We start from the raw sequence: 13,871 nt of genomic DNA on the forward strand, positions 1-13,871 counted from the left end.
CTGGGGGTTGTGGGAGAGGTCCAGCCACAAGTCCCAGGACACGATGTGGAACCTGGGTACATGTCAATGATGGCATCCATCACCCATTCACAATGGATCTGAAACATGCAGGGTTCTATGCCCCTGGGTTGCTTGTTCAAACAGATGTACTGACTTTGCCAAGGCTGTCCCTGCTCAGGTGTTACTGTTTCTACTGGAGGTGGGGGTGCAGAATCTATGCTGGTTCAGGAACCCACAATGAACTGATATAAAAATAAAACATTGGGCCTTGCTTAATGGCCGAGATCAACTCCCAGTATCATAACATTCTCTGAATGAATTTTATGGCCACTTATGCCCCTTCTCTGCCCACACACGATTCCATTTTGTCTCCCTTCCATTGCATGAACAACGACAGCATCATCATTTCCCTAGTGTGGGGAATTGTTTTCATGAACAATTTTGGTGAGCTTCCACATTGTAGGCAAGAAAGATACCATGGGATCTTGCTGCAACATGATCAAAATTAAGACCAATAAACTAAATATCAAAACAGCAACATGTAAAAACCAAGGCTTGAACTGTCCTTAAGGCAACTATCATGAGAGATCCTCTTCTTCTGTGACCAGATTGTAAAGATCAAGTTTGGGAAAGAAAGTGTGAAATTTCAGCTTTTAAAAAAATTTGGAAAATCTTGGTATTTCTTCTGGTCTTATAATGGAGTGGACTTTGAACTTCTATAAGAAACAATTATCCAGTACTCTTGTAGTGTTTCCTTAAATAGCTTTCATTGCTCCTGTGGCCTAATAAGGGACTTTTAAGAAGGCACAGGGTGCTCCCTGCAGACACCTCAGAAAGGACTGAGTAAGACAGACATTTAGTAACAAATCTTTCAAGAGCTTCCTGCAGCGCTACAGGGATCCACAGCTCGCCATCCTCATTTTCTTGTGTCTCCATCTTAGTTGGTGGTCACACTGGCTTCCTTCTGACGCAGTCTTTCTTTCTGTTGTTTAAGGAAAAAGAACAGATTTATTATCATTTTTATCAAAGTTTTAAAAAATTTTTATAAATTTCTCAAATTCTGGTCTAGAATGCTGAGAGAAATTGTACCAGATGCCCTGGGAAAGAGAGGTCTCTATCAAATCCCTCAGTTACCTGCTCCTAACAATCTATCACCATTACTACCCTCAAAACATACCAAAAAAAAAGTGTACAACCAGCCCATCAATCAACTCCATCCACCAGAACACTGTCTTTACCAGGCCAGGCTAGTCTGGGCTATTCTATTCTCTTTTGTGACAAACACCTTAACTCTGTGGTGTTACTCAACTACTCCCACCTTGTTCTGGGCCCACTGTTGGCATTAGGGAATGCTCAAGAAATAATTTGTGGGGGTTTGAGATATAATAATAATAATAATAATAATAATAATAATAATAATAACAACAACTGTTTCCAAGTTGGAAGTATCTGCAACTGAGCAACTTGGTAGAACTGAACAGATGCCATCCAAACAGAGGACCACCAGGCTCTGTTTAGCAGAATGGCAGAAGGTCCCAGTTTGCTGTGGATGTTCTGCTCTGTTTTCCCTGCACTTCTTCCCCAGAATGGTCTTATAAAAGTGATGGGCAGGCACTATTGATGAGATTGTAAATCAATATGACTACTGTGGAAATCAGTATGGAGATACTAGGCATGGAATCACCATGTGACTTAGCTGTACCACATCTTGTATTTATCCAGAAGATTTAACATCATTGTACTATAGTGATATATGCACAGCCATGTTTACAGCAGCACAATTCACAATAGCCAAGAATGGAACTGGCTTAGGTGTTTGTCAACGGATGACTGGATAGAGAAAATGTGGTATACATGCACAGTAGAATTCTACTAAGTCATAAAGAAGAATGAAATAGTATCATTTGATATAAAATGGATGGAACTTAAAAGCCTTAAATAAGGCAAACTAAGAAAGTCAAAGATTGATTTATCTCTCATATTTGGAAGCTAGAGAGGGAAGAAAATGGGGAAAGGAGGAAAAGAGGGGCAGGGATGGAACCCATGAAGATAGAAGGGGGACAGTTAGGGAAGGGATCAGGAAAGGCAGGAGGAGACAGGGGAGGATGATTAAAATGAACTGGAGAATAAAATCAACCAAATTATGTTGTGTGCATACATGAATATGTCACAATGAATCCCAGTATTATATATAATTATAATGTACCAATAAAATAAATTGAACCAATAGAAACAAAAATAAATAAAAAAGGAGGGGGAGGGCATGAAAGACCTATGGGAAAATGCACAACATACAGGAAGGAACACAACAGAAATGCGGCCCATTGCTGCTTCTATAATTCTATGGAAGTAAATAAAATTAAACGTAGGGAGTGGAAATAAGCTGGGAAGGAAAAGGGGAAAGAGCATTCCTTCCAAAAGAGCAAGAGGAGCCCTTTGGGAAGTGACCCTCAGGTGCCTGTGATCTGGGATGTTACAGTGCATGACTACATTGGGCTGGATACAAACTGAAGTTGATGTAGTTTTACATGTCGCATCCTGAGTCTGGACCTCAACCCTTGCTTGTGAAACTGATCAGGGATCACTTTATAAGCTCTTCCCTAATTTCCAACCACCCTCACAAACAAACAGGAGAACAACATAACAACTCTAACAAGCTGAGGATCACAGTTGGGAGCTTGCTCATAAAGAAGGTCAACTTACAAAAGGTGCCACTGTAAACTCAACTTCCCCTTTGTCTACAGGGCTGACTCCATTCTCTCCAACCCTGGGGAACAAATTTGGCTATAAAAGTCAGAATTGGGGCCCCAAAAAAGGGCCAGAGGTTGATGAAAGAGAAAGACAAAAATCAAAGTTGAGCTCACTGCCTCTGAAAATCACACAGATAAGTATAATAAATGCCTCATGAAATGGGGTCTGTACCCTGTGGGGTGTGGTGTGTCTATTCAGAAAGGGGCTATGGCACTAATCCCGGCTCTACCTGACTTCTCCATTTCTCATCCATTTCATGAAACATTCATTTAGCTGCTGGATGGGGTTGTTACAAGAGGTACCATGGTCAATAAACAAATTATCCCATTTTATAACTCCGACCCCACAGGGATCTTTCAAAGGATTTAAAGAAGCTGGCAAATAGTACTTGCTATATGAAAGGACAAAATAAGTGAGGTATCAGGCCTCAGAAAATGCAGGGCTTAAAATTCAAAGTGAGGAGAGTGATACTCTCACTTACCACTCCTGTTCCCTACTGCAGGATCCACCAAAGGTGCTGGAATTCACAGTAACAAGAGAAATAGCTAACATTTATCAAGTTCCTATTATAGACAACCTGTCTTTTCCCAGTTTATGCAAAATAATCCTAAACTGAAGTTATCATTTCTCTCTTTTCACTGAAGAAAGAAGCAAAGTCATTTTACTAAGGTTTTACAACTGTTAAGCTGTAGAACTGGGTTGTGAGTGCAGGCAGTCTCCCTGCCAATATCCTGGGTTCCTAACCTTTGTTCTGAGTATTTTTTGAGATGTTTAGGTAGCAATTCAGTGTGATCCCTACTAAAAATTGGACTATGGGGACAACTTTCTATCAAATGTAGAAAGCCCAAGTAGATGACTGATTTCCGACACGGAGATATCAGGGCACCCACCCATTTGGGGTTTGGGTTTTGCTATCCATTTACCAGTGACAGCAGGGAGGCTGTACCTTCCCGCATCTCAGCTTCCTCAACCATCAACATGGAATATCCTGCCCCTTTCTTTAATGGGGGAAAGCAATTGATGAGGGTGAATATGCTTGAACATTTCAGGAGAAAAGTACTTTGAGATAATGGGGATTGTGTGGGTAGAGTGAGGAAGGCTGTGAAATGGCAAGTGATGAAATCTGGTTTATCAGAAATGACCTTGTTGAGTTTGCAGGGGGAAAAGGAAGCCACATTTTGTTCCCTCACCCCCACATATTCATTTTTACCATATGCTATTCTGGGATGGGAACTGAGGATCCAGATACTATGCTTCATCCTTGAGTTTTAGCCTTTAAATTCAGACACACTCCTGGGTGCTCCTCAGTTATAGCAAAAAATTGGGAGGTTATGTTGAAAACAGAGTCTCACCAGACTGGCAGTGGGATTGATTTTCTTTGTCTCCACTTTCTTCTCTGATGTCAACTTGCTGACTGATGCTTGAGCCATTTTCAATCTGAAACAGAAATGGGGAGCAGGGAAGGGAGATGAGGAAACAAAAGAAAAAAGGAAAAAAGAAAAAAGGAAGAGGTCAGGTTAAACAGAATTTTAAAGGAATCTGAATGAAACAACCAGTGTTTTGAAAATACAGTCGTGTGTCACTTGACAATGGGGACATGTGCTGAGAGATGCACGGTGAGGTGATTTTTCTACTACAACCCTCCTCACAGAGTGTCTTCCCAGCATCTAGACAATGAAACCCATTTCATTTCCAGGCTGAGAGGCAACAAGAAGATGTGAATTAGTACAGACATCATGGGGAAACAGTATGGAGGTTCCTCCAAAAACTAAAATAGAACTACCATATGAGTCAACTATATCACTCCTGAGAATTTATCTGAAAAAGATGATGTAGGCATATAAAACAGATACCTGCATGCCCATGTTCACTGCAAGACTATTCACAAGAGCCAAGTTATGGAATCAGACTAGGTGCCCATTGACAGATTGATAAAGAAAGTATGGTATACATACATAGAGGAGTATTATTCAGACATAAAGAAGAATAAAATCATGTCATTTGCAGAAAAAAAGGATGGAGCTGGAGGACATCATGTTAAGTAAAATAAGCCAGACACAGGAAGACAAGTATTGTAATTTTCTCTCATATGTAGAAATTGGAGGGAGGGAAAAAAAGACCTGAAAGTAGAAAAGGGAATATTAGGGATGGAGGAGGGGAGGAAGAAAAAGGGTAGAATAAATGTGGGCATGATATATGCATGTATGCAAATGTCACGGTGAAACCCATCAATTTGTACAATTAACACATTAATAATTATAATAAAAGAGATAAGGCCCAGCAAAAATACTAGGCAATAGTAAATTTTCAGCTCCATTATAATTTTATGGGATATGTGGTCTATTATTGACCAAAATATTGTTAGACTGTATAGAAATGCATTTTCAAAGCTTTTCATTATGAAATTCAAGCTGTAATTAGGTGAAAAGGCTTCTTCTCTGCTTTGTCACAACTAAATCTTCCTGGGCTGAGAGGCTCACCACAACAAACAGGGGACATCTGTGTTTGTGAACGATGTCCTCGTTTCTGGTGTGTGGCAGTGTTTGCTTCATTGCCTCAGGTTTGTTACATGCTCAGCAGAGAATACGGAGGCAATTTTGAAGACTGAAATTTTGAGGAAACACTGAGAACTACAAACATCAGAATTCACCAGTTCACATCAATTTTGTGAAAAGACAACCTACAGAATGGAAAACATTGTAAATCATACATCTGGTAGGGACTTGTATCTAGACTAATAGTAAATAGAACATTTACTATTGCCTAGTATTGTCTTTCAGTGTCTGGCTTATTTCACTTAAGAGAACTCTTACAACTAAACACAAAGACAAATTACCCTCTCCTCCCAAAGGGCAAAAATAATTTGAATAGACATTTCTTCAAAGATGATATGCAAATAGTCAACAAGCACATGAAAAGAAGCTCAACATTGGTAATCATTAAGCAAACACAAATCAAAACCACAACGAGACACCAATTCACACCCACTAAGATGGCCAGAGTTAAAAATTAAAACAATAGCATGGTGTTGGACACAAAAATCTGCAGAAATTGGAACCCTCAGACACTGCTGATGGGACTGCAGTTTCTCAAGATATTAAACAGAGTAACCATCTGACCCAGCGATTGCACTGCCAAGTACAGAATCATAACTAAGAAGATTAGAAACATGCCATATGAAATTTGCACACACATGTTCATTTAGTAGCATTAGTCACCCATAGTCAAGTGTAGAAACAGTTTAGTTTTCCATCCACTGCTGAATGGATAAACCAAATGTGATATATCCATACAGCGGAATATTACTGGGCCACAAACAGGAATGAAGTGCTGCCACTGACACCTGCTACAACACAGGTGGACCTCAAAAACATTATGCTAAGTGAAAGAAGCCAGTCATGAAAAAATGTGTTACATGATTCCATTTATGTGAAATGTCTAGGATAGGTAAATCCATACAGATGGAAAGTAGATTAGCAGTGACACAGGCTAGGGGTAGGGGAAAATGGTAAGTGACCGTTAATGGGTAAAGAATTTCCTCTTAAATTAGATAGTGGTGATGGTTGTGCATTCTTGTAAATATACTAAAAAAAACCCCATGGAACTGTACAGTTTAAGAGGGTGAATTTTATGGTGTGGGAAGTATAGCTCAATAAAGTTGTGATAAAAACACAACCTGTACACTCAGAAAAATGAGAAATTATACCCATCTGATTCAAATGTATGATATGTCAAGATCATTGTACTGTCATGTGTAACTAATTAAAACAAATTTTAAAAATTCACCAATTTGACAGTGATATTATTTCTTACCCATCAGATCAGCAATTCTAGTAGCCAGACAATATCCACCGTCAGGGAGGCTGTGGGAAATTGGAACTGCTACCCAGTGCACTAGGGAGTGTAAACTGACACAGTGCCTTTGGTCAAGGAAAACTGAAAGCATGCACACTCCGAGCCACCAACTCCTCTCCTACAGAAATGTCCAACCGAAAATGACAGACACAGGGCTGTCACTGGGACAGGATAGGTAACAGGAAGAAACTAAAAACAACCTAGTGATTAGTTCAATAGGTTGATGGATATGTGATAACAGCAAAGAGTATCTAACATTTATGGAGTACTCAATCTGTGCCAGGTACTGTCCTACCTGCTTTATTTGAATTAAGCCGTTTAATTTTTACGACAATCCTGTGAGACAGAAACGTCATTATGTCAATTTTATAGTCTTAACCACCATGCAATGTGTTTGCATGTTATATTCATTCTATGGAACATACAGCATAATTGTAAAAAGGGATGAACTATTCCTACAAATTTGTCGACCACAGCTATCAGAAATGCAATGTTGAGAGTGAGGACTCCTGCAGTGATATAGGGAAGAGGGCATCTAGCATGATAGTCAAAGGAATTAGTTCTCAGCCCCACCACTTACGAGCTATGTAACCCTATGCAGATGACTAGTCTATGTACCTTGCTTTCCCAATAAAAGGGGGATCAAAACCATAGTGCTGGGCTGGGGTTGTGGCTCAGGAGTAGAGCGCTCGACTGGCACATGCGAGGCCCTGGGTTTGATCCTCAGCAGCACATAAAAATAAATAAACAAAGATATTGTGCCCAACTACAACTAAAAAAAAATATTTTAAAAAAGAAATAGATTGATAAATTAAAAAAAACATAGTTCTTACCATATAATACCATTAAAAGGACTGAGATAATGCAACTCCAGGCAGAGGGCAACCAGTCCATAAATGTTAGCTGCTACCGTTACTGTGCATGTAGTATATACCACATTGATACATTTTAAAGTAGCACTCCACAAAACAATATTGCTCACAGATGCATGCCTGTGCATGTAGACATAAAACTTCTACCTTTATTTATACACAGGCAGGAGTATATACACACATATAAAAGTACTCAGAACAGCCTGGAAAGATCCTTATTTCATGATAGAAGTTATTGCTAGAAAGACTGGGGAAGAGAATGGGACTAGAAGTAATAGGTCAAATAGAGTTTTATTTTTAATCTATATTTTTATATTTTGTTCTTTTTAGATATACATGACAGATTATATTTTGACATATTATACATACATGGAGTACATCTTATTCTAATTAGAATCCTATTCTTGGGTTATATATGATATGGAGTTTCACTAGTGTATTTACGTATGAACACAGGAAAGTTATGTTTGATTCATTCTACTATCTTTCCTATTCCTGCCCCCTTCCCTTCATTCCCCTTTGTCGAATCCACTGAACTTCTATTCTCCCCTCCACCCCAAACACCTTGTTTTGGGTTAGCATCTATATATCAGAGAGAACATTTCACCTTTGTTTTTTGGGGATTGGCTTAATTTACTTAGCATGATAGTAATTTAAACTCTTAAAAAATATGCAACAAGATGTTAATAGTTACAATTCTAGGTAAGGATATGGATATATTATATCATCCTTTGTATTTTTATTTTTTTTAATTTCTTCAAAAATATTTGATGTTTTAATGATCCACCATCTCACAAACATTTTTTAAAATTGCATATTTTTTTCTTCAAGGTCTCAAATACAAAGCTTTCACTCCATATTAATTATATACTTCTCAGCATCTACATGTGGCCAAGTGGCTTGGCTCTTGGCTGGTTTTACACAATTTGCTGTTAAACACACACACTTGGCAAACCAATTTCCCTGCATATAAGCAGAAGTCAGTTACAATGAATTCAACATGCTGACTTGTGCATCAGAAAATAAACAAAAACGGAATGAAGATGAGTAATGTTTTCTATAATCTGAGAATACTCATGCTTGTAAAGCTGCCCTGAGAACGGCATTTCTCAATATTGACTTAGGTTTGAGTCTACACCACACTGCCCACTAAGCTTTTCCATTTGCAGCAACAACTGGGACTATGCCCAAACAAGAAAAGAAAGCACTAAATGGATCAAATCCAGGTCAGATGACATTGGAGGCTCTGACCATGAAGAGACTTGCCAACCAAGACAGTTGTGCTGTACATGGAGCCACAGCTGAGCTCTTTCTGGCTTCTCTCCAGTCAGATTGCTTTTCAAAGACAGCACCTCCTAGTGACTCTTTAATCCCAGTTCCAGTGGAATGATTGGGAGTTACTATGTCCCTGTCTGTCTGTCTCTCTCAGGCCTCTAACTAAAAGGAGACTTTTTCGAGTTGTCTTTTGCAGTTCTTTTTCATCTTTGAATCCCAGTCTCTTCTTCTAGAGATGGTCTTCTGTTGGGCTTCTGTTAAGCATCATGTTCCCAGTTCCAGTGTGTTAATGGCCCTGTGACCACTCTTTCTGACCTGTGTGATGATGGTGGCTGGGGACCTAGAGGCACGGGGAGGGGAGACAACCCACTGTCCTGTCCCTACTGCAAACCTCTTTCTGCTGCTCATGGTTCTTCTGCAGACTACAAGAAGTCATATGTTCTTCAGGCTTCCTAGGACAATTCTGATCTCAGTGATTCTTTCCTACTCTCCTCCAATGTTTTCATTCAATTATGATGTCTCCCTTTCACAGGGTACTCTTTAAAAAGGAAAGCGAGAAAACACAGCTAAGTACCAAGGAGCTTCAGCACCATCTATGCTCGATTCTAATTCTAATCCTGCCAGTTATTAGAAGACTTGGGGCAGGTTAATAAATTTTTTTTTGGTTTCAATTCCTGCACTATAAAATGAAAGTTAATATCTATCTCACAATATCATTGAAAGTATTAAATAATGTGTAACATCTAGCATCCTGATAATATATATTGAGTGATCAATAAAGTATAGCCTTTCACCAACAGATAAAAGAATTCTTTAAGAATGCTTGACAAGCCAGGTATGGTGGCTCTCACCTGTAATCCCAGTGGCTCAAGATGCTGAGGCAGGAGGATCACAAGTTTGAGTATAACCTCAGCAATATAGTGGGGCCCTAAGCAATTTAGCAAGAACCTGTCTCAAAATTAAAAATAAGAAGGGCTGAAGATCTGGAGATATGGCTCAGTGGTTAACGGTTAAGCACCCTGGATTCAATCCCCAGTATGAAAAAAAAAAAAAAAGAATAAAGAATGTATGATCCTGACTACAAACTAAACACATAGCATTGTCTCATAGTGCTGTTCGCTAAGTCCTGTCTTGTAGTAATATTATTTAGCTGTGCCCTGAAAGCAAACCAAATCACCTAATGCTCTTATCTTAAGATTTAGAAAGCCCAAGAACTCATCTGAATTTTTCTGATCTACATACAGATATATATCTAGAAGCTAAACCATTGTGCAAGTGACAAAAATTTCTCAGTTTAATAAGAGGAACTGTTTAAAATTCAAAACAAAGGTTATAGCTTCTTTCTCATTTTTTTTCTAAATATCCTGAAGGTAAATATTACAAATAAAATGTTTCAAGAATTATAGAACTTCTGAGTAGAATTTTGTTTTTCTGATAATCAGAATAACACTTGTTCCTTATAGAAAATTTATTTGTGTAGAAATTGAAAATTTTGATTTTATAATGTATGTTTAAAAACAACAACAAAAAAGTAAACAGACTTACTGGATTGTTAATATTTTTCTTAGAATGTAGTTGTTATGGTTTAGATATGCGGTGTTCCCTAAGAGCTCATGTGTGAGACAATGCAAGAGTTTTTCAGAGGTGAAATGATTGTAAGATGTGTAACCTAATTGGTGGATTTGTCCATTCATATGGATTCACTGGGCAATAACCGTAGGTAGGCAGGGTAGGGTGTGATTGGAGCAGGTAGGTCACTGGGGGTGTGCCTTTGGGATTTATATTTTGTCTCCAGTGAGTGGTGCTCTGCTTCTTTGCTGCCATGTCTTGAGCTGCTTTCCTCCACCATGATGTTCTGCCTCACTTTCGGCCCAGTGATATGAGGTCAGCTGACCATGGATTGAACCTCTGAAAATGTGAGCCAAAATAAACTTCTGTTCCTTGTTCTCATGAGGTCTGTTGGTGATGGCAACAAAATGCTAACTAAAATGGTAGTCAAGACAGTAATAAAAATCATCACATGGAAAGCTCTCAGTGAAACCATAGGATCCATAAGGTTGGAGGAGGTGGCTATCATTTTACTGCCATGTCAGTAGCCCTTGGTAGAGATGACATACACATGTATAGCATAACTGCTAAATAAAAGAAGACCCATAGAATAAAATTATTGAAAAATTCTTTACTTTTCTTAAGAACTGCCTGTGTCTTGAAGACACTAAACTCACAGAGCTTCACAGGCATGCAACCTGTGCAGTTACATGGGGTCCCTTGGTTTGATGCTTTGCTGTCACTGCCTTAAAATTTGCTGTTTTTGAACATGTGACCTCACAATTATGTGGTTACTTCTACCTGAGAGTCACCCAGATATTTATGGTCATTTTTTTTAAGAAAGTTGAACATTTTTCCGCATTCTTCCCCCCTGAGGCACATATGTTACATAAAGAAAGTTAACAGTTGGACAGATTTGACACTTGGCTCTTTTCTTTGCATTGTCTTACAAGGTTCATGAATCTTACTTTGCTGTGATAATTTTTAGGTACCTGCCTTTCATGCTAGACTGGAGCTTCTCAAAAGCAGGAGATGAGTCCTTACTGTTTGTCTTTCCTTAGCATCTTGCACAGAATTTGACATGTAGTAAGTGACCAATAAATATTGAATAAAAATCATTACAAATGATTAGTCTCTATAAAATTCAGGTGTGTTAAGGGTCATGGGGAAAAATGAAACCCCTTAAATCTCAAGTGAATATGTCATCACCAATGTTCAAGGCTAATCCTACAAAATACAAACCAACAAATTCTCAGTTATATTCTCTGTATGTCCTTAATGATAGCATCTACATCATGTTTAGAGGGTCAGGCTGCTTTTTTCATCTACTTTTAATCACACTTATGTAATAAGAAACAAATATTATGACAATCTAGCTCTGTCATATGTATTGGTTGACAAGACAGAGCATATAGGTGAGTCTTAAAAACTGTTTTGATCCCCCCAGAGATTGATGGCCAAGCTGTCTGTTCAACCTATCTATATTTTCAAAATGTACTTCAAAAACTGTGGGCAAAGTGTCACATGCCTGCTGAAGGAGCTACTCTGGGGTTGTTATTGTGAATTGCATTAAGTTCCCTCATTAAGTTCTGGCAATTACGATGGAAAAGACTGCAAGTGGGAGTGTTGCAGTTTGATCAACCTTGAAGGGCTTAGTAAATTTAAATTCAGTTTTCACCAGTCTTAGGAGGTCTAAATAAATCTGAATTCAGTTGCTATCATTTGTAAATGCAGGAGATTTCACATAATAATTCAATTTCTGACTTCTAAAACTGGAAGGCAGGCAACATCAAGGTGCAGCAGCAGTCAGATGAGGCAGGAGCACCATGGGCTGCCCTGGGGCGGCCAGATCAGCAGAGGCCTCTACCAACTTTCCTGCAGGGTTGGCTTTCTTAAACCTGGCACTCTTAACTCATTTTTGTTACCTGCCTGACCTCTGTAAGCCTTAAAGTGTCAGGTGACTTGGAGAAAGGCTACTCTGATGACCCAGGAATGAAAGAATGAGAGGCCAGACCACTGAAAGTGTTCTGAAAGGTCTAGTTCCCTCTAATCCATTTTACAGGTGAAGATGATCTCAATTAGTAATGCTTCCCTTCTCCCACAGTTTCAAAGACTTCCAATCTAGCAAATATTTTCTATAAAGCACTTTGTGGGCCATACAGTCTCTGCTGCAACTCCTAGATTCTGTTATTGTAGTGTGAAAACAGTCACAAAAAAAAAAAAATACATGATGACCAGGCAACACTGTGTTCCAAAAAACTTTATTGACATTACTGATAGTGGTTAGATTGGGTCCATAGGCTGTAGGTTGCCAATCCCTGGATTAGAGTATAAGATGCAAATTCTTTAGCCTGGCAATCAAACTTGCCCCTGTTCTGTCTTACCTTTTCAGACCCAGATCTGTTTCCACATGAATACTATGCCAGTTTAGTTAGCAGAGTGTCCTTGGATAAATCACTTAATTCCTTTGGCCTCTATTTCTTCATCTGTTAAAAGTAGGAATAATACCACACCTAAATAACATAGCTGATGTAAATATTGAAGAAAATATTACATGTGAGTACTTATCATGTATCCATTGCTTCACTTCACTCCATGTGCTTTATAGTCCAGCCAAACTACTATCTTTGTACATGGCTTTTCTCACCCCTACATCTTGTTTTCACTGTTCCCTCCATGATTGCCTTACTCATTTCCATGTGTTCAAATTCTTCCCATTCTTCTATCCCCAGCTTAAGTGCCAAAGTCATGAAAGCTTCCTTCATCTCTCTTAGTCAGAAGTAATTGCTCTTTTCGCGAGTGAAAAAGCACTTTGTGACTCTCTAAAGGCACTTAGGGCTTTTCATCTTAGAACTGGGTATCTGATTTCCCTTAAACCACTGGAACCACTTGAAGACAAGGACCAGGCTTTAGGCATATCTGGGACCCTCCCTGTTTCTACATCTATCACTGTGCCCTGTAGAAGTCAGTTCTTAGCAAATACCTGACTAATGAATGACCTGCATCAATAACTTTTTCCTCATGTTCAACAGTTTAAGTGTTTAGTAAATACTCACTTGTAAAATGATTCCTTTTTGCATTTATCTTTTGGGAAAAACCCATAAAAACACTTAAGAACCTAGTTCCAGTTATTGATGAGCTGATTGAGCATTAAATGAGGCAAGAGAAAGGGTGCCACCCAAACATACTAAAAATTTATACATGTCAACCTATGTATACATTCCAGAATTTCTAAAGGTATTCACATGACTCTGCCTACAGGAGACTGAGATTTATAGGTTATATAACTTTGTTCCACATCTGGAATTAGCTTCTCACTTAAGAGGTAAGAACATCTTTTGCATCTAATCAAAGAAGATCTGCTGGTTAGACAATTTCCGGGTACATGTATGCTCAACCTCCTCTTTAGCTTAATGGTTTATGGACTTGTTTTTGTTTCTGGCTCAGCTGCTGTTCCTATTTTTATTTCTGATTTAAATATTTATTCTAGAATATCACACATAGTTGCTCATGGATACTAATAGGCAAGTACTTAGACTTGATGTAAAGGCCAATTGGGGAGGCCCGGGC

At 38.7% G+C, this 13,871-nt stretch overlaps 1 protein-coding gene across 4 annotated transcripts in view; it reads right to left on the minus strand.

The window, feature by feature from the left end:
• Positions 1-655: 655 nt before the first annotated feature.
• Positions 656-13,871, minus strand: part of FMN1 (formin 1) — a gene marked incomplete at its 5' end in the record, with an annotated part of 399,390 nt that continues 386,174 nt past the window's right edge. For all 4 annotated transcript variants that reach the window (XM_081291956.1, XM_081291955.1, XM_081291954.1 and 1 more), the window contains 2 exons: positions 656-982; positions 4,104-4,188. In XM_081291956.1, the coding sequence (XP_081148082.1) occupies positions 938-982; positions 4,104-4,188 (130 nt within the window). In that variant the 3' untranslated portion in view covers positions 656-937. The remainder of the gene's footprint in view (positions 983-4,103; positions 4,189-13,871) is intronic.

The sequence above is a fragment of the Spermophilus citellus genome (assembly GCF_964194105.1).
Source record: "Spermophilus citellus genome assembly, chromosome: 4".
NCBI classification, from domain to species: Eukaryota; Metazoa; Chordata; class Mammalia; order Rodentia; family Sciuridae; genus Spermophilus; species Spermophilus citellus.